The following is a 26,121-nucleotide window of genomic DNA, read 5'->3' on the forward strand; positions in this document are numbered from 1 at the left end:
GGGAGCCTGATCCTGCGATCATGACCTAAGCATATGCCTAACGACTGAGCCACCCAGGTGCCCTTATGATTAAAATTATAAGAAATTAATATGTTAGATAAATATTAACTGAAAGAAAACAAGAGACTCATTAAACGCAAAATTATAAATCTCAATTTAAAATTTTTACCAATATACAAATTTTCATTGTAAAACCATGGTATGTATAAAAACTTATGACAAGGGCGCCTGGGTGGCTCAGTGGGTTAAGCCGCTGCCTTTGGCTCAGGTCATGATCTCAGGGTCCTGGGATCGAGTCCCACATTGGGCTCTCTGCTCAGCAGGGAGCCTGCTTCCTCCTCTCTCTCTCTGCCCGCCTCTCTGCCTACTTGTGATCTCTCTCTGTCAAATAAAAAAAAAAAATCTTAAAAAAAAAAACTTATGACAATAAGTTTATGCTACTTTTATGGAAAAGTAAAGAAAAGCTAAACCTACCTTAACTAAAATATCTTTGGCTGAACACTCTATCTTAAGTGAGTCTTCCACTAAAAGGTTTTCTTTCCCAATAAGAATCCCTGCTTCAATAGCTGCACCAATAGGGATGACCTCATCAGGAGGGATAGAATTCAGAAGCTCAACCGTTGGGAAGAGATCTTTAATCAGTTGTTGTAGCCTTGGCATTCGAGAAGACCCTCCACAAAGAACAACCTAGAAAATAAAAATAATTTTCAGTTTTTTACTTTTAGAACAATGGCTGTTTCTCAAAATCAAGTATTAAAAGTTCGGCCATCTTTACCCATGTAATGATAAAATACAAGAAGCCCTATTGTAACATTATTTTATGTTGTACTTACCATATATATAAAATATATATATTTAACACATTTTAAGTATTTAACATATTCTTTACTCATAAAAACAAAATTTAAAATGAAGAGATCTTACCACGCGGTAGAAAATACAATACACGAACAATGTGGCTTATGATTAATACTGGGCATATGCAGCTTAACCATAAACAGGCATCTGAATAGGAAATATATTAATACTTTATACTATTCCAACACTTCTAAAAGAAATGTTTACATACATCCTATGGCATTTTTATGACAAATATAAGCAATCTCACTATGTGAAAACTATGCCACAGATTTTTATCTTCACCATGGAAGAACACTCAATTTTCTGAGGAAAAAGATGTTTTACAAAACTACATTTTAAGCTCTTGGTCCATCTAGTTAAATATCTTGTCTCTGAAGAATTTCATATAAAACTACTCCTTTACTAGCTTATCCACACAAGTGCCCCAGCTTTTACGGCTGCCGCCTGAGGGACTGGGGCTCCAAATCACCTAGCTCTGATAGTTAAAAGTACTGGCATTCATGAGTTCCACAGGACTATCACAATGAGGCAGTTTTTAAATGGTTAAGGAGCACCCCCTGCCCAGTGGCTATATACCTATATGCCTGGGCTCAGCAGAGAGGGAGCCAGGCAAAAATGCCCATCTCCCAGTTTATCCCTGGAGGAGATTTGACTGCATACTTTCCCAGCTGCTGCCTGAGAGTCTGGCTTCCAATCAGCTTGTTTCTTCAATCCTCCTCTTTGGGACACTGATGGTCTTGGCATACTCTCAGCTACTGAGAGCCACTAAGAACAAAGATGGCAGCTTAGGCATACAGATTTGAGAGGCAACCAGAAGCTTGGGGCTGGGGTGATTGATAAAGTTAATTTCTTATGTCAGACCAGTGTGTCAAGACTGGAAGATGTGGTAGTTATATGTAATGCACAGAAACCAACATGGAGAGTCAACATATATATTCCAAACAAAATAACTTCTCAAAAACTGATCTTAATGAGGCAAAGGTAAGTGATTTTCCCAGTACAGTTTATAACAATAAGGCTGCTTGCTGGAGTCAGCAGAGTAATGTGTGAATAAAGAGAATCTCAACAGAGATATAGAAAATATAAAAAAAAAAAAACCCAAATCACAGAACTGAAGAATATAATAACTGAACTGAAAAATTCAGTAGAGAGGTTAAACAGCACATTTCATGAAGGAAAAGAAAGGTTCATAAACTCAGGACAGGACAGAGGAATTCATCTAAAGATAGGTGTAAAAAGAAAAAAGAATGAAAAAGAATTAAGATGGCTTAGGAACTTATGGGACAGTAGTAAGTATACTAATGCACATACTATAGAAGTCCCAGAAAGAGAAGAGAAAAAAAGGGGCAGAATGCATATTAAAAGAAATAATGGTTAAAAATTACCTAACCTGGGGAAACAAACAGATATCCAGATCCAGTAAGCCCCAAAATTACCAAGTAAGATGTATAAAGAGACCTACACTGAGAAACATTGTAATTACAGTGTTAATGGGTCACGTGGGTGGATCAGTTGGTTAAGCATCCTTCTCGATTTCAGCTCAGGTCATGATCTCAGGATCATGAGACTGAGCCCGGCATCAGCATGGAGTGGGCATGGAGCCTACTTAAGATGCTCTCTCTCGGGGCACCTGGGTGGCTCAGTGGGTGGCTCAGTGGGTTAAAGCCTCTGCCTTCGGCTCAGGTCATGATCCCAGGGTCCTGGGATCAAGCCCCGCATCGGGCTCTCTGCTCAGCGGGGAGCCTGCTTCCTTTTCTCTCTCTCTGCCTGCCTCTCTGCCTACGTGTGATCTCTTGTCTGTCAAATAAATAAATAAAATCTTTAAAAAAAAATTCTCTCCCTTTCCCTATGCCCACCCACCTGCTCCCCTCTTAAAAAAAAAAAAAAAAAAGGCATCAAAAGTTAAAGACAGAATCTCAAAGACAGCAAGAGAAATGCAACTTGTTACATACAAGTGACCCTCTCGTAAGATGATAAGCAGATATTCCAACAGAAATCTTACAAACTAGATGTGAGCTATCCTAACTGCTGAAAGAAAAAACCTGTCAGCCAAGAATACTCTCTCTACTCAAAGCTATCCTGCAGAACTGATGGAGAGATGTGTTTTACACACCAATGAAAGCTGATGGAGTTTACCAGACTGAGCAATGTTCAATGGAGTTCTTCAAGGATGCTAATTAGTAACTTGAAAACATATGAAACTGTAAAACTCACTGGTAAAGGTAAATATATACAGTTGACCCTTGAATAATTCAAAGGTCAAGGACACTTATTCCCTGCATAGTTGAAAATCCATGTATAATGTCTGACTACCCCAAAACTTAACTATTAATAGCCTACTGTTGACCAGAAGCCTTATCAATAACACAGTCAATAAACACATATTTTATATGTTATATGTAATATATACTGTATTCTTACAATAAAGTAAGCTAGAGAATAAAATGTCAAGAAAACCATAAAGAAAAGAAAATCCATTTAAAGTACTTTACTGTACTTATTGAAGAAAAAATCCATTTATGAGCAGATCTGTGCAATTCAACCTGTGTTGTTCACAGGTCAACTGTAGTTGAATTCAGAATACTCTAATATTGTAATAGTGGGGGTGAGCACTCTAACATAAAGGCTAAAAGAAAAAAAAACATTAAAAATGATATAACTACAATAATTAATTAATGGATACACAAAACAAAAGACATAAATTGTGACATCAAAAACAAAATGTGAAAAAGAGGAGTGTAAAAATGTAGAGCTTTGGTATGTGTTCAAAGTTAAGCTGTATCGGTTTCAAATAGGCTATTATAAGATGTTTTATATAAGCTTCATGGTAACCAAAAAGCAAAAACCAATAATAGATACAACAAAAGATAAAAAGAAAGATATCAAAGCACATTACTATGCAAAAAAATCAACAAATCACAAAGGAAGAAGGAATAAAGGAGCACATGAACTATAAAACCGAAAATTAGCAAAATGGTTAGAGTAAGTTTATGCTAATCAAAAATTATTTTTTGTACCCTAACAACAAATTATTGGAAAGAGAAATTAAGAAGACAATCCTATTCACAACAGCAAAAAAAGAATAAAAGACTTAGGAATAAATTTAACCAAGGAGGTGAATGATTTATACACTAAAAGCTATAAAGATATTGATGAAAGAAATTGAAGAAGACATGAGTAAGTTGAAAGATATTCCATGTTCTTGGAATGGAAAAATTAATTTTGTTGAAATGCCCATACTACCCAAAGTGATCTAGAGATTCAATGCAATCCTATCAAAATTCCAATAGCATTTCTCACAGAAACAGGAAAGACAATCCTAAAATCTATATTGAACCACAAAAGACCCAAACAGCCAAAGCAATCATTAGAAAGAACAAAGTTGGAGCATCATGCTTACCAATTTCAAAACGTATTACAAAGCTATAGTAATCAGAACAGAATGGTACTGGCACAGAAGCAGACACAAAGATCAACAGAACGGAGAGCCCAGAAAAAAGCCCATGCTTAAATGGTCAATTAACTTTCAATGAAGGAACCAAGAATATACAACATGACCCTGAGATCATATAAGGACAATCTCCTTAGTAAGTGGTGTGGGCGAAAGTGGATATCCACAGGCAAAAGAATAAAACTGTATCCTTATGTTATACCATATACACAAATTAACTCAAACTGAAGACTTGAATTAAGACCCCAAACTATAAAACTCCTAGAACAAAACAGGGGGTAAGCTCCTTGACATTATTAGTCTTAGTAGTGAATTTTTTTGCATTTGACGCCCAAAGCAAAAACAATAAAACCAAAGATAAATAACAGTAAACTAAAAAGTTACTGAACAACAAAGGAAACCATCACCAACGTGGAAAGGCAACCTGGAAAAGGGGAAAAAATATTTATTTATTTATTTGAGACAGAGAAAGAGAAAAGAGCAGGGGAGAAGGCAATGGGAGAGGAAGAGGGAGGAGACCACCCAATGGGCAGGGAGCCAGACATGGGGCTCGATCCCAGGACCCTGAGATCATGACCTGAGCCAAAGGCAGATATTTAATTGAGTCACTCAGGTGTCCCTCTAAGGCACTTCTTAGACCAATGAAACCAAAATGCAGAACCATTCTCCTTTAAAGTATCTGATATCAAAACGGGTTACTTTTTTCAGGTTAAGGTAGAGAACCCCGAAATAGACCATTTACTCTTTCCCGCTAAGCATAAATAAGGTGAAAATAATAAATTATCACAGAAAATTAATATACCAAAAGAATAATTCTTCATAACGAAGTGAGATCTATCTCAGGAATACTGTTCCACATTAGGAAAGTATCAATAATTTATCACACAACTTAAAGACAAATATAAAGGAAACCATAAGCCTGCCTTGGAGGTGTCCAGAAAATACATTTGTAAAGACTCACCACCTATTTCGTATTAATACAGGAAATGTTAGGAAAAAGAGAATGCTCAATATGAGAAAGAAAATCTATTTCTTTCTTTCTTTTTTTCTTTTTTTTCCTCAAGATTCTATTCATTTACTTGTTAGAGCAAGCACAAGCAGAGAGGAGCAGGCAGAGTGCTCCCTGCTCAATGCAATGTGGGACTCGATCCTAGAACCCTGGAATCATGACCTGAGACAAAGGTAGATGCTTAGCTGACTGAACCACCCAGGCGCCCGAACTATTTCTTCCCAATTATCAGTAATCACATTTTTTGTTAAAAGGCTAATAAAATATTCCTCTAAAAAAGAGAAAAAAAGAACGAAGTTCTGACCAACACAACCGAATATATATAAAAAAGGGAGGAATACATATTTGAGAGAGAAGTATCACCACTCACATATAACCATCTCCTAGAACTCACAGCCCGCCCTAATTACCACTCCATTTTCCCGCTGCTCTTACAGCAAAACTTCTCAAGAGAGTTCTTTGTACTCGTTGTGTCCACAATCCTACCTTCTATTTATATTTAACTCACTCCAGTAGCGTGTTTCTCTCCATTACTCCATTAACACCAACCAGGTAAGCTCAGTGGTCAGTCCTCGGGCCTCACCTGCTGGGCCTCTAGCGGCACAGGGCAGGTGATCTTTCCCTCTCTAATGTGGACAATTTTACTGGTCTCCTGGTTTTCATGGCTCCTCACTAGCTAGTCCTAAATCCCATGCTACATCCCCTTGTGGTGTGTGAATGTCCAGAGGCCCTGGATCCTGTCCGGAGGTCTCTTCTCTGTTGTGGCTCTATTTCACGCAGGCACAGCTCTAAGTGGCACAAAGGCACTGGCGAAGGTAGATCTCCAGCTCAGAACTCTCTCCTAAAATGTGGACTCACATCCGGCCACACTGTCCTCCTGCCCCTGCAGCCAGAGGCATCCATGCTATGTTCTGATTCAGTCCCTAACTCCCTTACCACTCTCTCCCTGGTCCACTCAGTTCCACCCACTACCCTCACTGCTGCCCCTCACACAACAAGCTTCTGGCACATTGCTGTTCCCTATGTCTGGGAAACTGGCAGATAGGCACACAGCTGGTTCCGCCACTTCATTCAGGTCTCATCAAAAGCCATCTCCTTCTATGGGTCTCTTATCTGAAAAATCACCCTTTGTCAGTAGCTATGCCCTATCCTGCTTCATTGTTCTTTATAACAGTTATCTTAACTGGGCATTATTTTCTTTGCATGTTCCTTTATACATTACCTGAATATTTCTACTAGAATGTAAGTTCTATGAAGACAAAGACTTCGTTACATTTAGTGTTGTATCCCAAGTGCCTAGAACCTACTTACACAGAATGGGCGTGCTCAGTAATGAGTTGTGGATTGATGAGTAAATTAATTTGAATGCATTTCTAGGAAATTCAGAAGACTCCATGAAAACTTATTAATAGCAAGAATTCATGAAATGGCAAAAATATAGGGGTGCCTGGGTGGCCCAGTTGGTCAAGTGTCTGCCTTAACCCAGGGTCCCAGGGTGTTGGGTTTGAGCCCTGCATCAGGCTCCCTGGTTGGCATGGAGTCTGCTTCTTCCTCTCTCTGCCCCTCACCCTGCTCATGCTCTCTGTCAGATAAATAAAGAAAATCTTTTTAAAAAGTGGCAACATATTAGATAAATAAGCAAAATCCAGTAAGTATTCCATTGATCAGTGGAAACAAACTGGAAAATAAAAGTATAAATAACATCTCATTCACAATAGCCATAAATCTGATAGCAAATATAGCAATAATTTAATGTAACTACTAAGAAAACATGTAACTGAAAGCACTAGAGAATATCTGAACAGAGAGATACCAACTTCTTGGTCAGGAAAACAATATACTGTAAAGTTCCTACACCATCCCAAATTATTCTACAGTCTTAATGAAACTAACAAAATTATAATAGGATTTTATATAGGAAGCTGAAAAATAATTCTAAAGCTCTCTTGAAAAAGAAGTATGAATAAAGAGAATTTTTTTAAATTGCTAATAATGATTACCTGAATAATACCTATTCAGAAAGTAAATTGTTTTCTGGTGAGCAATATGGCAATAAATATTAATAATTACTTAATAATTAATATTAAAAGTTTTAAAATTTGGGATTTACTCCTAAATTTTATTCTAAGGAAGTTAAGGATGTTCACAAAGCCTCAAAGACTTCTTTCTATAAAACCAAAATAATTTCTCCAACTAAAATAAAGAATTGGTTTTATTAATTATGGTATGTCAATACAATCAAATACCATGCAGCTATTAAAATTGCAGCTGTAGAGCCTGGAAGCTTGGTTAAAATGGAGGGATTAATCACATCAACTTATCTATGTGTTCTTCCAAAAGCCCACTAAAATGACAGTAAAGAAATTTAAGACATAAGTGCACTAGGGCAAAATAAATGGGAATGAGGTCTTGAGTTTGAGATTTCAACAATTCTGGAAGTTGGGAAAGAGAGGTAACTGTCTTAAAGCAGATGAAGTCGGAGATAACCAAGGAGGAAGCAAGGCGGTCTGACGTACAGAATCCCAGTGTGGCCCAGGCCTTGGAAGCACCAAGGCTCACAGACGGGAGGCTAAAGCAGAGACATGAAAGCAGGGTGACTGACAGGATACAAGGAGTGACTGGACTCCCCAAAGCCCTCCCCTCACCCAGACAGGGGGCTACCAGCACCTTCTCCCACACTCAGGGCTGGAGGTCTGGACCAGTTATGGGATGTGGGCACGACACTACAGCACCGGCAAGAGCAGGCATGGTGCTGAAAGCAGGGGTAATAAGGGCAAGTGCGCATATTAAGGAATAGGAATGGTGACGCTCCTGCTCTCTGAAGGCCAGAAACCAGACGTGTCCGTCTTGAGCAAGAGATCAGAGGATTTTTCTGGAAAAAAACAAGTCCAGATGTTAAGGTGAGAAAGGCAGTGAGCACAGCCATGATGAAGAGAGAGCCTGGCTTGCGGAGGCAAGACTGCCCAAGCGCCAGCCCCAGCTCCCCTGCTAATGCGCTTCCCTTCTTTGGAAACCTCTTCGTTTCCTCACCTGAAGATGGAGATCATGGTGCATACCTCACGGTGCTGTTGCGTGGATTAAACGTTTTAAGGCAAGTAAAAGTCCAGTTTTTCCCTCCTCCTTCCCTGCAAGAGGATTACACATCCCCACCCATGGCCACTGGCCCGATTGTGCCTCTCTGAGATTCAGCAGACTCCCCGGCCCCACTGTCAGGCCTGGCCCTGTGTCTAGTTTTGGCCAATGGCGTGTACGTGCATTGAAGCACATCGTATCAAGGCAGAAGCTTTTTAAAGCCACGCATGTTCTTGCAAGCTCTCTCTTCCTTTCCCCTCTGCCACAAGAAACGCATGTCCCAGAGAGCTGCTCCTTTAGCCTGGGCCCTAAAAGGGGAAGCAGGGAGAAGAGAGCCAGAGCCAACAGGCCTACAGCCACCTTCAGCAGCGCACATGAAAAATGAGAAAAGATAGTCTGCTGGAGAAAACCACTGAGATCTGGGGCTTGTTACTGTAAGAAGGTCAACAAACTACAAAGACGACTCTGTTTTTAAGTTCTCAAAAGTCTACACTTTAGAAATATCTGGGGAGTGAATCTTTAACAACATTCTTAATCCTAAGAATATATTTGACCTAAATTCAAGCAACTGAGAATTTTACCACTTGTGATATCTAAATGTCAGGGCTCTATGACCAGTTAATGAAGGAAGAGAACTTACTTGTGCCATACATGACATTTCACTTCATCCTTGTAACTAAGAACCGTGTAGAATAAGTTACCATACTCACTTACAAGGTAAGTATTTTCACCCTCCTAATAAGAAGAGTTAGGGAAGGCTCAGGAAATTAAGTGATTTGGAATTAAGTCTACTCTGGAACTACTGGCCATGAGCCTTCCAGTTCAGGTGGGTCTGTCTCCAAAGCCATTCACTTCCCACCACAGCCTCGCTACCATTATACCATATCTCATTCTCCATGATCCACCCCCAGTCCTCAAGCACTGAGCACAAAGCCTGGCATATTATACATGTTCAAAAAAACTCAAAAAACAAAAAACAAAACTTTTTGAACAAACCTGCAAAGAAAACCACCCAAAAACAAAAATTCCCCAATTTCCACTGTATCGTGTACACCAAAATAGTTAAAATATAAAAACTTTCAAACCATAGATAATTTAAAAGAAAACAGCATTAAATGTCTGTCATACATCTGAACAGAGATGGAATTTATAAACTTAGAAGCAGCTGAAGAAATCAGAGTGACAGACCAATAGATTTAAATAAATAAAGGAAATTTCTGTATGTCAAGTACCCTCCCCTTTCCTGAGAGGACCAAAACTAAACAGTAAACTACATGCCTTAGAAGAATGCTGTAAATTACAGTTAACATACTGATTATGTAAAACATCTATACAAAAAAAAATTTTTAAATACTAAGATGTAAATCATTAGTCAAAGAATATGAAATAATTAGTTACACAGAAGGAAATACAAGATTAAATAAATATTTAAGAGCTAATCCTCTACCAATAAAATTCAAAAATATCAATTTTTAACAATTTAATGGAAAATTTATCTTTGAATGATAAGACTCAGAGTTGGCAAGGTAAAATGCATATCTTTAGGTATTGCTGATATAGTATTAGTGTAACTCTTTTTAGAAAGGAATTGAAGAGGGGGCGTCTGGGTGGCTCAGTCATTAAGCGTCTGTCTTTGAGTCAGGTCATGATCAGAGGGTCCTGGGATTGAGCCCCACATTGGGCTCCCTGTTCAGCAGAAGCCTGGTTCTCCCTCTTCCATCCCACTTCTTGTGTTCCCTCTCTCACTGTCTCTGTCAAATAAATAAATTAAATCTTAAAAAAAGAAAAAAAGTAATTGAAGGTAAAAATAGTCTAATACTATTTATACTCTTCAAATCAATAATTCTACAATGGGAATCCATCCCAAATATGGTAAAAACTGATGTCCAAAGATGGGCTTCACTGTTTAGTAGAGAGAGAAACCCAACTTAGTGTCCCCAATAGAACACAACAGAATGAAATAATCTGTGGTGGCTTTCCTTTCCTAGGACACTAAGAATGTATTTTAAATTGTGTTTAAGAACATTATACAGTAATATGGGGAAAGGAACTGGTTATAATATTATATAAAAAATACAATTCAAAATTATATGTACAGATTGGATCAGTTAGAAATGTTACAAAATACTGATTTGTATTTTGTAAAGTGCTTGCCTTTTGGTTTTTCCTGAATTTTCTTTCATGACTACTTATTATTATTGTAGCAATGAAAAAAAAATATACAGTTTAAAGGAGTAGAAATAATCTTGGGGGGGGAAAAAGGAAAACATTAATAATTTGAATATTCTTGAAAAGTCTCAAAATACTTTGCTACATGAACAAAGACAAGCAGAATGGTGTACCCGTTAAGAGCAGATTTGGGACCTACAGGGAGTTAAATCCTGCCTCTACTGCTAACCACACGATTCCCAGGAAATTACTCATTTTTCTGTACCTTCGTGTGTACACTCATAAAATGGGGATAGATAAAAGCACCTGCCTCATAGAGTTGTTGGTGAGTATTCAATGGGTTAATTCATATAAAATACTTACAGTATTTTACAGTGCTTTGCACATAGTAAACATGTAAGCATCCATCAGCTTTTGTTCACATCTCAAAAAATATACTGGAATGAAACTATTCTTTTTTGCTAGGAAACTGGAGCCAGTATTAAAAAATTCAATTTTCCTTATTCTTTAACACAATCTCAGAAAATATTTAAATTAATAAAAATATTATTTCAATTCAAGGGGCTGAATTCCAAGACTGATACTACTCCTAAAATAAAATATATAGAAGTATTACCTTGTTGATATCATCTGCTGTAAATCCAGTTTGTTCTAAGAGTCCTCTGATTGCTTCTATACATTTATTAAAAAGTGGAGAACAGAGAAGTTCAAATCTTGCTCTGGACACACATAGAAAAAGACATAGAGAAAAGGCTTAGTACAATTAAGACAATTTTTCTTAAGAGTAATGCCCAAACCTAGTATAATGGTTCTCTTAAAGATAGGTTTATGATCAGAACAAGATATTAAACACCTAACAGTGTAATACCATGGTGGGGAGAGGACACCTAAGTTATTCACCTACAAATGTATGAAGACATTCAATGTCAAATTCAGAAGATTCTTACTCATGGCTTACTTGTAAAAGCTTTCAAAAAACCTAAAAATAAATACTCAGTGTATGATATTTCCAGCAAAGCCATAGACTCAAATTCAAACTCCATTTGGAAGCTTTCGCTATTTTTATACATTAACGGTTTCAAAAATTATTTCTCATCATTTTTTCTTTATAATCTGAGACTATGCTGTACATGTTTAGTTCTCTTACTCTGAGAACTAAATGCTAACACATAATTTTAAGATCTATGATTATGAAAAATATATTCCCTAACTTCACACTAAACTTAAATGCAGATGACTGATTTTTAAAATTATTTGTACTATCTATACATACCTTATAGTTGAACTCTTTGTGATAAAGACAAAATTTCCTTAATGAAATATTACAAATTATATTTCATTCCTGATAACCAAGCAATAATACGCAAGCATATACTGAGTACTTGGACATACTCACCATTAAATTAGGAATTCTAGAAACAGAAAAAATACACAACACTCTGCCCACAAAGAGATTTCAATTTAACACCTTTCAATCTTTTGGGTCATAGTTTGAAATCTCTCTTAAAAGAGCTAGCAGTGCTAATAGAATTTTCTGTGAGCCACCAGGCTTCTGAGACTATTGAGCACTTGAACTGTGGCTAGTGCTGAGGAACTGAATCTTTTATGTTATCTATTTCTAATTAATTACAATTTAAATAGCCATAGGTGGCTAGTGTATATTGTATTGGGGACACAGAGCTAGAGTCTTCAGGAAAGCCCTGGAAATAAGGAAGCTAAACTATAAGGACCAAATGAAGACTAAATTTAACCAAATATAGTCAGTAGAATCCTAAAAATAATACTGTAATTCTGAAAATTATTATTACGTTTCCAAGTTACCTGTTAGGTTGTTGGGAGGTTTAAACAGCAAACCACTGGTAGCTATTATTAGCGTTAATAATATGCAAGGCAAAATGATAGGGCAATGTCCTCCCTTTGGATTCTCTGTATTTAGTTTGACTAAGTACCGTTGAAACACGTGCAGCTCACATGAACTTAACCAACAACAAGCCTTTCTTTCAAAGATCTAGGATTCCTTTTTCACACACTGTTCTTCGTAGCTGTCGGTAACAGGGCAAGCAATCACAATTGAGGTCAGTAGTTTTGGAGCAGTTACTTAGTCTAACAAGAACTCGACCTTGGAATAAAGACAAGAAAGCTCTCCCTTTATGATGGCTAATAAATCTCAAACAAACAAACAAACAAAAAGCCCTAAGTGAGAAAATTACACCTAAAAAAAAGTCTTTGGAATTTTTTAGGTTTTTTGAATTTCAGTTTTACCTGGACACATTGCAGTCAAAATCTTGACCTTCATACAGTGAGTCAAGGAAACAATTGGCACTTCCCAAGGTTGACAAAGAATGCTTTGCAATGTCAGCACTGTTCATCAACTTCATCATGGCTCGGGCATTCCCTCTCACGTCATGTTTGAAGGATCTAAATCAAAAATACAGTCTTTGGAGCTTAAAAATTCCTAGGCCATTCATATATAAATTCTAATTATTAGATTCTATACATTAGAATTTATAAAAACTCAAATCTAGATAATGCTTACTAGGATAACAATATAATAAATTCATATTAATATCAGGTTTTAGTAACTAGCTTTAAAACCCTTCAAAATATCTTCAAAATATCTAAATTCTTTGCAATTAAGAGTCTCCTCAAGAAAAAGAAATGAGTATTTCTGATACTTGGAATTGCTAAATTCTGTGACCATAATAACAGACTGTCCTTTGAAGAAGTAGAGTAGCTACCATCTTTTGGCAGGAGCATTAAACAAGAAGGTGATGGAGATTATTATGACCAGGTCAAGTCTCCTATCTCTCTCGGTTTATAAATGCAGCACAATCACAGTTTAATGGTATAAAATGATCGGTCCAGCACTAAAAAAAAAAACAAAAAAACTAAAAGGGTTTTTTTCCCCCTAAGATTTTATTTATTTATTTCGATAGAGAGAGAGCACGAGTCAGAGTGCACCAGCAGGGAGAGTGAGAGAGAAGCAGGCTTCCCCACCAATGAGGTAGCTTGACATGGGGTTCGATCCCAGGATTCTGGGATCACAACCTGAGCTGAAGGCAGACACTTAACTGATTGAACCACCCAGGTGCCCCTAAAAGGGCTTCTTTAAAGAAATTTGACACATATAAAATATGTAAAATTATCATTTCTCTATCTCTAACACAAGTTAATTATTAAAATTACTTGGCTCTGTCTCTAAACATGTATAGTAACTGCAACTGGTAGTCAAATGAACAACGTCTTATCCTTGAGTTGAAGCACCTTCATAACAGAAAGCCGTATAGGTCTTTACGAAACAAGTGAGAACCTACTTCTTTTTCAAGATGTTTTTTTACCCAGTCAGTTTAGTCAAACTGATGAAAATACTATTTTGTGACCCCCCCCAAAATTTTTTTTAAGAGTGGCAATGTCTAAAATATAAGCTTTATTTATTTGGCTCATGATTTTGAATGGAATAATTATACCCAGGACCCAAACTAAAATATTCCTTGTGACAGCAGGCTAGTAATTAAATAAACACTCCAAAGACACTAATTCACTAGGATGTGACCATAACGTAATGTAATCTTTATCAGCTCTAACCTTTTCAAATTTGTTTAGAAGGTAGTGAGCCCTCAGTGCCTGTACCCTCCTTTATCTAGACATAACAGCAGCACCTGAGGAATTAAGAATTTGAACTTGGAGACCCAAGTTCACACCGTTCAATATCTGGTGGGCCCTTGCACTAAGTGAAAAGTCAGCACACTGTGCTGCGCAACTTGGCCTCTGCTTCCCTGTAAATGCTGGGAGAGCACAGGATAACAGTGACATGAAAATAGCCAAAGCACTGGAAAATAAAAACAAAAAATAGATCCTCCTTCGAAGCAGTGCAATTTAAAACAAAACAAAACAAAACAAAACAAAACAACAAAACAAAAACCCTGAAGAGAAACTTCAATCAAAACATCATCAAGGGCACCTGGGTGGCTCAGTGGGTTAAAACCTCTGCCTTCGGATCAGGTCATGATCCTGGGATCGAGTCCCGCATCAGGCTCTCTGCTCAGCAGGGAGCTTGCTTCTCTGTCTCTTTCTGCCTGCCTCTCTGCCTACTTGTGATATCTATCTGTCAAATAGATAAAGTCTTAACAACAACAACAAAAAAACAACAAAAAAACCCACCATCAAGTCCATTAATACTCACCTCTGAAACTCCGAAGCTAGGTACTGTGCTAAGGTTTCTGTGAAATGTGTACCTCCAATGTTATCATCAGTGTTCGTTGAAAGAACACGGTATATTCCACTGTTCACTTCCATGATACTGACAGATAAGGATGTTCCCCCAAGTTTAAAAACCAAAATATTGCTTAAAAGAAAAATAACATGAGTAAGATATGAGAGAATCACACCGTTTTAAAGTAGGTTGGACATTAGAAGTTAACTTAGTTTAATCCCTAATCATAATAAGAAAACTGAAAATCTCACATGAGTCAACTGAGTTGTCCATGGTCATCACTTAGTGCTGAATTAAACCTAGAACCCATTACCCATATCTTCTGATTCAAAGTCAAAGTTCATTTTTACTTTGTTGTACTATTAAAATTTGATTTTTCTGAGTAACCAGAGTTCAAGATACTTTTTTTTTTAAAAATTCCAGTATAATTAACATACAGTGCAAGATACTAACCTTTCCAAGCAGAGTTTGCAATTACAAGTCATAAGAGAATTAAATATAGAAATTTTATGTGCTAATATTGACCAAGTAACTACTATAGTAACATGTTCTATAAAAATCAAACATACATAAAACCACAAGCTAACTTCCGATATTCTAGGATTATCTAGTTCACCTAAAACTGTTTTCCTACGGATTTAAACATATGTTTTTCTAGCTGTGAAATAGGAGTAAGGTCAAACAACGAGGGAAAATTGGCACATCTGTATTAATCTCCGCCCCTAAAGGTACCCATGTCCGTTCTATTAAGATAAGTTTTGACAACTAAATTAAGAGTATGTCTTACTATTTTATTACTAAAAGACATCTCAAATCCTATGCTGGACTCTCCCCATCTCCTGCCATGAAAAATGTATGTAAAAGTACTGTTTCTAAACATGTTCAATAATTGGAATTGATAGAAAAATTAACAGTGCCCTAGCCTGAGCTAGAATTTGGTCGGGCTTGTAAATTTCAAATCTTTCTCCAATAAAGATAACATGAGTGATAAGAAAAGGATAGGAAAGCTCAGTCTTCCCTCTCGTTATGTCCTTTCTCAGCTCTCCTAGGACGTCTTTCTCATCTATTTGAAAAGCTTCAATGCAGTTTCAGGACCTTTTTATATAATAATCCCTACTGATATAAATATAGTAAACTAAAATATTTTCTGCACTGAAAACTTTAAAGCTGCAAATACGGTTTTTACCTTTTTCCAGTGGGGCAGTCTTGTCCAATTCCATAAGCCAAAAGAGCTGCAGATGGTTCATGGATTAACCGCAAAACATTAAACCCAGCAGCTCTGGCTGCTTCCCTGTGGATGATTTGCATTCAATAAATTTAATATCAACATGTTCATCAATACAACATGTTGAAATATTTTCTTAACAAAGAAAATAAAGTGTGCATATATGAAGGAAAAGGAAAGCTCTCAAAAATGCCCTTGCTTATAAACTTTAGAGATTAATATTAAACAAATTTAATAATGTAATTAATTATAACTTAATAAAGATACATAAATTAATAAACAAATTTATAATACATTTTGGAACTCTCCAGTTTCTTTAACTTGGGGTCACAGTTTTTTTTTTTTTTTTAAAGATTTTATTTATTTATTTGACAGAGAGAAATCACAAGTAGACGGAGAGGCAGGCAGAGAGAGAGAGAGAGAACAGGCTCCCTGCTGAGCAGAGAGCCCGATGCGGGACTCGATCCCAGGACCCTGAGATCATGACCTGAGCCGAAGGCAGAGGCTTAACCCACTGAGCCACCCAGGCGCCCTTGGGGTCACAGTTTTAACATTCCACAAGTTTAAGTAAATAATGCAATTATCTATCCCAGAAGCAACTCAGATGCTTGCCGAAGTCCCACATGAGACTCTATCCTCAAGGCAAAGGCATGCATGGTTGCCAATTATACCTGAATAATGACCCATAAAAACTAAAAACTAAACCCAACTTTTCTTTTTTTTTAAGATTTTTTTTTTTTTTGGACACAGAGAGAGAGTAAGCAAAAGGAGCAGAGGGACAGGGAGAAGCAAATTCCTTGCGGAACAGGGAGCCCAATGTGGCGCTCAATCCTAGGACCTCGGGATCATGACCTGAGCCAAAGGCAGATATTTAACTGACTGAGCTACCCAGGTGCCCCCCCAACTTAGATGTAAAGATCTAAGGTGAAGAAATTATTGCAAATATTTTCATTGCAAAAAACTGTGTATTTTTATATAATTTCCACGTAAACCACTTAACCTGGTAATTAAAAACATTTCCAGTTGAAACAATTAATAAGGTACATCTAATTTTATGTTCTTTTGGCATTTCATAAAAGACAGGAAATATTAATGATCATTACTAGACCTTCTACCATAGTATTTATATATGTAACTACAATCATCTGTTTATAAATACAATTTTATTGCCAAAGGTATTTTCAAATACAATTTTACCTTTGACTACATTATGATATGAAATCTATATTTCCTTTAAGTAAATAAGATAAACTTACCCAAGAGCATTTTTTTGCTTTTCTCCAAAATCAAATGGAACAGTAATAATTACATCATTTGCATCTGAGCCCAGTACAGAATGTGCTGTTTCTGTGTATAAAAAAATATAAAAATAAATTCCAATGACAAAAAAAAATCACGACACTTTGCAGTTTACTAATTTGTGCCAAAGACCTTCTCACTGTAAAGATTTTCCAATTCACCTGATTGCCCACCCCACTCATTTTCTTCCCTCGCTCTCTTAAATCGTGCAGAACTTTCTGTGGTTTTGGAAGTTTGTGGACATGGAACTAGGTACTTTCCAAAAAGCCTGGCTCTTAGGCTTCAAAATCGCAACTATCTCCCAAATTAGCCTGGTTCCATTAAGAATGAGCTGCTAATCCATGAGTGTGAAGACAAGCAGCGTATTAGTTCAACACATTAAAAAGCTGCCTTCCATCCCAAAAATTTATAACATAATTCCAGAGCTGAAGTGAGCCTTATAAATACTCTACTCCAGAATTTTCCAAACTGTTCCACAGCATGCCACTCAGCTTCGAGCCTTCGTCAAAAGTGGTGGTAAGCCAGACCTGCTTCATCTGCCTAAATAACTGTTCGAGGAGCACTGTTAATCTTGAGCTATATGTTGAGCTAAATCTTGAGATAAAATGTTCATTCTTCACCAAGCTTATTTGGTCACTTCATTTTAAGAAGCTGTGAAAATGCTAACCTCGCCCCACCCATAATGTTACTTCTAAGACAACCAAAGTCGGGGAAGGAAGTCAGTTGATCAAGGTCACATGGCTGGGTAGTAGCCCAGACAGATCTAGTATTAGGTCTTCATCTGTTCCAACACCCTGCTTCCCTCCAGATCAAGAAACACCTCTAACTTTTTTTAAAGGTCAACCTTTAGAAGATCTTTTGCTCAATACCTTTCATCTTACTAAATATCAGTCTGGCAACATCTTCTGGGTTAACAAACTTTGTTCCTTCTCCGGTATCTACTTCGTATCGTAACTTTCCATTTTTTTCAATGACCTATCAAGGAAATTGTTAAGTGTGTTAGATGAGGAATAATTGTAATAAAAATACAAAATTTCAAAATAATATTATAGGTTATGACTTTGGCGATTACTTTGTGTAATAGAGAGGTAATAATAGAACCATACTCACTAAACATTTACTTTCCTTGATGTATTTCTGAGCCTGTGGATCATCAGAGCTGTCCATAAAGATAAAGATAAATATTAAAATCAGTATTGATGTGTAATATTTAAAGATTATATTTTTCAATACCACTAAACAAATATAAAAATACAAGCAATTATTAAGCTGCCTAATATTAACAAATCATGATATAGAGGATAGGATTAAATGGATATAGTATTTATAATGGTTAGTGATTCTATTAAAGTGTTAATCTTTACATCTAAAAGTAAATAGCTCTTATTTGTTCTGATCTTGCTATTAACAGATGCTATACATTTGGGGTAATTCATAATATCAGTGATTTTATGTCACATACTCTCTCACCTATGATCTTGAAGACCCAATCCCTGAGTGAAAAGGGCAAGAAAATATTTCAAAGTAAGGGCAAACCAGAACACCTAGCACCATCTTTGTTTCTTGGCTTCTGAAGAAGAATCAACATGCAATGTCAAAAAAGTTGAGCAAAAGTACACATTGTAAATGGAAAGGTGCAATATACTGCAGGTACATAGATCTATAATGTCCTATACAAATTAAGTAGTAAATAAACATGTATGGAAATGAAAAAAGTAACAATGGGTGTAATGTTGCTCAAAATACCAATTTGTGCAGACTACAAAAATGTTCTTACCTATTATTACCTCACTTGATCTTCACAACACTTAAGTGGGGTTAATTCGGCAGGTATTATTTTAGAGAAAAGAGGTCCTTAGGGAATCAGTGACTTCTAAGCTAGTAAGGGGTCTTCTCTAGTTAGTCTTCTGCTGTTTGCACTTTACCAACTGCCTCCCAGTAAGAAGGTAAATGACTTAAGTACTCTGCCCTTTTGAGCAGTGATAGAGGAGTCTCTCATCTTTGCTTAATTTCATCTAGAAATGAAAGTAAACCCTTCCAGTTAACCCTTCTTCCAAGGCATAGCTATTCCGTCCAGGGATCAGTTTTAGTAAGAGGAGTTGGAAATGAATAGGGATGATCTGCTGCAGTTACTGAACACCCGAGGACCCTAACCTGTAAACAAGAGGAAGACAAAAGGGGTTTCTGATGGACTCATGCAGCTCAGAAATCTGTCTACAACACTTGACGATCCCTCATACTTCTCTATTACCTAAAAATTGATAGAGAGGAAAACAGGTAAGTAGCTTGCCCTAAGTCACAGGGTTAATTCATGGCAGAAGGGACTGGAATCCAGATCTTTAATACGAAGTTTGGTATTCTTTTCACCTCAGTCCTCCCTCCCTTCCTTCCTCTAAATCCAATAATCCAGTATTTAGACTACATCCTGGACAACTATTTTAAGAAAAAAAGATGAAGTCTACCCATTGTAATCTTTTTGCACCAATGTAATTTCAGCATGACACTTAACAGCTGTTTTCTTCAGAAGAGAATTTTAGTCAACCAGGACAATTTACCCTGTTACCTGTAAACTATCTGTGAGCTATCTTAGACAAGGTAATTTGCCAGGAACGCCTATATTATGGAATTTAAAGAACTTCTAGAAATGGAGAATTACTTCTCAACTGCCCTGCAAAGAGGGTCCTTCTCATGTGAGGACAGGAAGCACAGAAAGCTCTTAGAACCAGATACAGGCGAGACCCTGGGGATTAGCTGGTAAAGAAAAAGAAAGCAGAGCGTGGACGTGACAACACATGGTCATGGATATCGCCAGAAAGTAGCGGACTGACCCACAAGTACATACAAGTGAAAACTTTATTTGTCCACACCAGGATTAAATCACTTAACAGAAACACAAAGGACGGTGGGAAGTTGGCATACACAGCACCTCATTTACATCATGGTCTTTAGGTGGCCGAGTGTTAATCCCACCACTGTATCACCACCTCTACAAGCAACGCCACTTTCTCTTCCTCGTCCTTCCTTAAATGTCTCTTGCACCGTCATGGACCTGGTAGACGCAGCACTAATGTGCCCCAAGGTCTTCTTCCCCATTACCATCACAACACGGCGCCTTCCGTGTCTGAAAGTGTTTTTACATTCATCTGTTCAACTGGCCCTCACGACATTCCTGTGAGGTAGGTAGGAGGGTGATTTGTTTCTCCCTCTGTGGGCGAGGAACCTGAGTCACAGAATGGTACATTGATCTGCCAAAAGACGGGCAGATACGAATGGCTGGGCCTAGAGCTTAGAGCTTAGGCAGGATTTCTGAGCTTGTTCTCACTCATGGGGCCTCCCCTTAACAATATTTCACCTCTTTTTTTGTTTATTTCATTAAGAATTTTCACTTTAGTTTTATTTTCACGTGAAGGTTATTTCGCCCAAAAGATTTTCATGATACTACCTTCCGAGTTTTACTCCACTTTTGTTCTTTAGCACTTCTCTTATCTCAAATAAATCCCTGCCTACGTACCTTGCTACCATTAATAGATTAATATAGTACAGGCCTAACTCTCCTTCAAGTACTGCCCTGTTTTTCCAGAAAGTCTACATATCTACATTAGTGTTATCCAGTTATAAATTACACACATCCCTCCATATAAAGGCATAAAATAATTTGAGAAAATGCACATGTATAGATATATACCCATTTCACTGCCTTGGTATATGCTTCTTTAAAGCAAGGAACCTATGTTCCTTGTGTCCTATGTGTGATGCTTATTTAAGCTGAGTATATTAATAAATACTAGGATCACAGAATGCTTCCTTAAAATACAATTGTTACCAATAATTCAAACACACAATATGTGGCCGTAGTTGAAAACACAGCAATTAAAATTTCACTTCGCCTTTTTTTGTTATGCCACTTACGACAATTTTTTTTAGAACTGGAAGGTACTAGAAAAGTCATCTAGTACAAATCTCTCCTTTTAGAGAAACTGAGGCACAAACAGGACAAGTCATCTGCCCGATGTAACAAACTGTAACAGCGTTAGAACCCAGTTCTAACTGGAGTCCAGTGTGTTCTACCACACCAGCCGCCTTCTACATTCATCTCCCACTCATCAGAACAGCTTGCTTGCTTGCCCTCTATTCATGGTTCCAGGCATATTCCCACTATTGTTTTGACTATTTCTCTATGGATCTGTATTGCCAGCTTTGAGGTAAGCACCCAAGCCTACAAAATATAAAACAAAATCTCTTCAAACATGCCTACACTTGTTTTGTGTATTTATTTATTCTTAGCCTGTAGACTGAAGGAAAGCTTTTTTAAATTCCAAGGCTCCTATTTGTATCTCCTTAAAGTACTAACTAAACCACTTAAACGCTTTAAGTTAGTTTGATGATGGCCAGTAACTGCATTCCTTCTAAAGTAAACTGGAGTATGGTTCAACACCTTTGTATCTCCTAGAGAAGTATGTATGTTTTGGGAGGGAAGGGGATATGTCTGTTGAGGGCTTTGTGCTTAAAAGCAGTTAACTCTGCAGGTAGTCTTTATCCACACCATCATCAATTGTTCCCAAAGCTGTCCTCTTCCACCATATGCCATCAACAAGGTGAACGTCTGTTTACACAGTATGAGAAAAAGTGATTTTGCAAAGCTCCCTAGAAGGACAGTTTTCCAGGGCTTGCTTTCTGTAACATGTGAGACAGAAAAAAGGCTAACAGAAAAGAATGAAAATTAGCTAAAAGCATTTGGAAAACAGATTCTAAATTGTTTCCACGTGTTGTTCAAATGATACCCAACCTAAAGACACGTAATTATGCATATAAAGGGATCCAAAGGATATGGAATGCAAAGAATTTACTTACATTTAATGTTTTATAAAACAGCCAATACCTCATTAGAGATTATCAATATGAATTGTAACACACAACTGTGGCTCCCTGTCCATTCTGAATTATATCCTTATAGTGATAAGACACTAAGAACTAGTAAAACGGAGGGAATGATGGTTTGACCACTGAGTGCTTACTAGTAGGTATGTCACAAACACAGCAGTGAAAACGTAAGAGATAAAGGTACAAATACATATATCTATATTAGCCTAATAAGCTACACAGAGGAATTTAAAAAATGAAGATCTTACAAGAATCAGTCAGGTTAAACCAGTAAAGATTCAAGCAATGAGGTCGTGGTATACACCGTAATTCTGTATCTTGTCAACTAATGTGCCTCACCCTAGCCTTACCTCGGCCAAGGTCAGATGCATTAATAACTTACATGTATATAGTGTGTAGTGCTTTTAAACTTTCAAACTCTTTCACATCTATTAGCCATTTGATCCTCACAACAACCCTGTGAGGTAGGCAGGTCAGGAGTTATTACCTAGCCCCCATTTTACAGATGAGGAAACTGATGTAGAGGTAAACGAAACTGCCTCACGTCAGAGGGAAAGCCACAGCTAACTAGCTCTCTGGACTCGGCTCCATCTGTTTCCTAGGAGACCACTCCTCACACATCCGAGAGGTCTTTCAATTAGTGGAGAAGCTTGGGGAAAGCAACTAGCGTGGATCTTCCTGCCACCCTGCGTATTAATGGTTCATCCGCTCTTTTTCCTGAAGGACCTGTAAAAGGAGCCAAGGTATCAAAAGGCAGGTGTTGGACCTGGGCTTCTACCACTTTAGGAAAGAGACTCTTTTGCAATCAACTCCTAACTTTTGGTATTTGAAATTAACCTCTGAAGCAATTTTTCAAGCCCTAGCTGAAAAGCACCGGTGGCCTCTTCCACTGCCGTTGCCAAGCGTCTGACTGCGATCACGGCATCCCTGCGGAGCTCGTTGGCAGTGTCTTGCTGAGCACTGGCCTCCTCACCAATAGCAATCAGCCTGTCCAATTTTTCTTCCTCACGCTTTGAAAGTTCTCGTGCCAACCTCCTGTTTTCTGCCAACTCAGCTGCAATAGTCCTGGCCACTGACCGCCTTCTTCGCCTCGCCCACCTTGGAGGGGGCTCACTGGTCAAAGGCCTATCCCCACCAGAAACAAAAGGAACTCTGGAGGAGACGACCGGAGGCCGCTGTGTGGAGGCCACCCCAGGAGTGTTCCGGCTGGTACTGGCGCAGGGACTGGGCTCACTGGACACACCCAGTCTGGTCATGGGGCTGCTCTGACAGGGAGCAACTGCACCTCTGAAAAGGTGGTGGGAACTGCTGTAGCTGGGGGTCCCTTGAGAGCACCCTGAAAAACAAAGCAACAATGTTGCAAAGAGGACATTCCTGCGAAGGGAATGCTTGGAGCCAGCAGTGGAAGCTGAGAGACAATTACAACACTGTGGTAGTTCCTGGAAAGGCCTCTTTCCACAAGGGCTTGGGAAAATTTCAATGCCTTGGTCTGGACACTTCTGCCAACCGTTATCTTCCCTCCAAACCTCCCCGCTGCCTTCTCGAACCCCTTTCCACGTAGCCAGCCAACCCAATCTCAATTCTCACGTTCCTATGCACCCACTATAAATAATGCCAAAATGAGTCTGGTTCTAAAGAGTACTTTTTCCACATTTCAAAATCTAATACCTTATATACTTAGGGTCATTGCTTTTGAAGACCTGGAGCCCCTGACCTTACAAGAAGGCTTAAAAAAACAGAGGGCCTGGGTCAGAAATGGAGACAAAGTTGAAGAGAACACCATCCAAATATATACTGCGGTTTAGAACCAAGTGACTCTGGTACCCCAATCCTTCACATGCTTGGGAGTTACCTGCACCCGAGGATTCATCCCAGGAGTCCTCGAGGTCACTGGTTTCTCGCATCTGGTCACTGATTCTCAGTTGACAATCCTCATCTGATTCCTTAACTGTTTTCAAGATAGGCTGATGATCTGCTGCCTGAGTCCTTTTTGCTCTGAGAAGGCTGGTGCCCTCCTCCCCTGGGGGGTCAGAGGCCACTAGGTTCTGATCACAGTGCTTGGCCCAAGCAGCATCCTCCATTAAGTTGTCTGGGTCAGTCACTATCTGATTTCGGAGAAGCTGATCCAACGTATCATAAAACGGACAGTGCGGCGGATCACCCACACTCGTGGCATGGGCAACGTACGCCTTTAAATACAACGCCTTCAGAACTTTAAACTTGGAGCGGCACTGACGTTCGGTGCGGCGGAAGCCTTCCTGCTGCATTCGCTTAGACACAGCCTGATAGACATCCGCATTATGATGCACAGTCTGGAGGCGCTGGATATACTCTGCCTCGCCTAGTATGGAGAGAAGAGTTCGCGTCTCCTGCCGGGACCACCGGATGCCCGCACTGCTATTGGAACTGGCCATAGTGGACCGGGAAGGAAGGCTAGCTGCAGGAAGCTCCTGGGCTGCAAGGTGAAGGTGAAGGTGTGGGGAAGCTCTGTGTGCTCTCAGTGTACTTCCAGGAGCCAGCCGATTCTTCCCTCTCAGGGCTAATTGTTGAGAAGCCAGGTCCAAGGACCGCATTTCTGGCTGGAAGGCCATAGGGGAATGAGAGTTACAGGGAGGGCGTAAGGATAACTGTGGCAGCAAGTTAGGTGGTGCTACCTGTGAGTAGGGTGCAAACAGGGAGGAGGCCAAGACCGAGAAAGCCCAACTGTGAAGGTTTGCCCAGGACAGGTACTGGACCAAGAGCTCTAAAGGACATTACTGCCTTGGTAAAAGGGGACTGACTCCTCCACAAAAGAGAGAGTGCTTCTGAGGCTGAGACCTGGTACAACGTGTCTATCTGTAAAAATCACCACTGTCTTGTAAGTAGGCTAAGGTGGGAATACCTGGGCCAAGAGACAGTTCGCTCTAGAGAAGTGCCAGCAAGACCATGGTGGAACAGGTTGGAAGAGCACTCATCCTTTACCAGCCTTGGCCTCAGCAGCCTGTTGTGGTTACATATTACATCTGACCGTCACCGTGGCACTTTGTTAAAAGATAACTTTTGGGGCCAGAAAAGTAAGCTTAATTTCTTCCTGATAATACAAAGATTTTGCATGGTATGGCAGAACACAACCATATCATTACTCTGATCATCTGCCCTAAAATAGCAAAATCCAACAGGGCCACCAGGAACTAGATCTACAGAAATATTCTGTATTTTGACTGTATCAATATCAGTATCGTGGTTGTGATACTGTACTCTAGTTTTCCAAGAGGTAAATCCAGTAATACATTAGGTCTCTCTGTATTATTTCTTACAACAGTATGTAAATTTGCAATGATCTCAAAATAAAAAGTTCAATTGAAAAAAATCCATACTGTCGGCTTCTTTTAGTGAATATAGCTTCAAAGCCGTCTAGAGCTTTTTAGAGATTTTATAACCTGCAAATTTTGACACCAATTGATTTATTTTCAATACATACAATACTCAGTTTTGTCAACACATAAACGGAGAGGGGAGTATATTTATCATCACAAAAATTTAAATTCTGTCCAAAATACCCTAAGGAGAAAAATAAATCAAGTTCAATATAACTAAATATAGGTAAGGGATAACAAAAAATATCTGTATGTATAAAAGAAATAAATATTAGATTTATCTATAACCCCCAAATCCCAAGATCAACATGGGGCTTTTATACTTCTCAAATGAACAAAGCAGAAAGGGAAGATGAACTTGGGGCTAAGAGTTAGAAGTCCTGAACTTCAGTCCTATCTAGCTCACCTCCCTAACTAACCAAGCAATTCCATAACTTCTGTGTGTCTTGATTTTCTCATCTACAAATGGGGAGGAATAAAACCTGCCTTACCAATCTTTTAGGGATTTGAGAGGATTAAATAATAGATGTGAAAGCACTTTGAAAATTTAAAAACACTGAATCAAGTATTCCTACTCCAGTGAAA

The 26,121-nt window shown here is 38.4% G+C and overlaps 2 protein-coding genes across 3 annotated transcripts in view; both read right to left on the bottom strand.

Moving 5' to 3' along the window:
• Nucleotides 1-26,121, bottom strand: part of HSPA14 (heat shock protein family A (Hsp70) member 14) — a 33,866-nt gene that overhangs the window by 5,399 nt on the left and 2,346 nt on the right. For both annotated transcript variants that reach the window (XR_009356531.1, XM_059184065.1), the window contains exons 4-11: nucleotides 18,410-18,458; nucleotides 18,169-18,274; nucleotides 17,257-17,347; nucleotides 15,962-16,066; nucleotides 14,746-14,907; nucleotides 12,825-12,980; nucleotides 11,179-11,281; nucleotides 475-687 (exon numbers count right to left, since the gene is read on the bottom strand). Coding sequence is in view for 1 of the 2 variants with exons in the window: in XM_059184065.1 (XP_059040048.1) it covers nucleotides 475-687; nucleotides 11,179-11,281; nucleotides 12,825-12,980; nucleotides 14,746-14,907; nucleotides 15,962-16,066; nucleotides 17,257-17,347; nucleotides 18,169-18,274; nucleotides 18,410-18,458 (985 nt within the window). In the remaining variant the exon portion in view is untranslated. The remainder of the gene's footprint in view (nucleotides 1-474; nucleotides 688-11,178; nucleotides 11,282-12,824; nucleotides 12,981-14,745; nucleotides 14,908-15,961; nucleotides 16,067-17,256; nucleotides 17,348-18,168; nucleotides 18,275-18,409; nucleotides 18,459-26,121) is intronic.
• Nucleotides 20,135-24,716, bottom strand: MSANTD7 (Myb/SANT DNA binding domain containing 7). Its single transcript, XM_059184069.1, has 2 exons — nucleotides 24,033-24,716; nucleotides 20,135-23,516 (listed from the first exon to the last, which is right to left on the bottom strand). The coding sequence occupies exons 1-2, from the start codon at nucleotides 24,592-24,594 to the stop codon at nucleotides 22,993-22,995; spliced, it is 1,086 nt and encodes a 361-aa protein (XP_059040052.1). The 5' UTR covers nucleotides 24,595-24,716; the 3' UTR covers nucleotides 20,135-22,992.

The sequence above is a fragment of the Mustela lutreola genome, chromosome 8 (assembly GCF_030435805.1).
Source record: "Mustela lutreola isolate mMusLut2 chromosome 8, mMusLut2.pri, whole genome shotgun sequence".
Lineage (NCBI taxonomy): Eukaryota > Metazoa > Chordata > Mammalia > Carnivora > Mustelidae > Mustela > Mustela lutreola.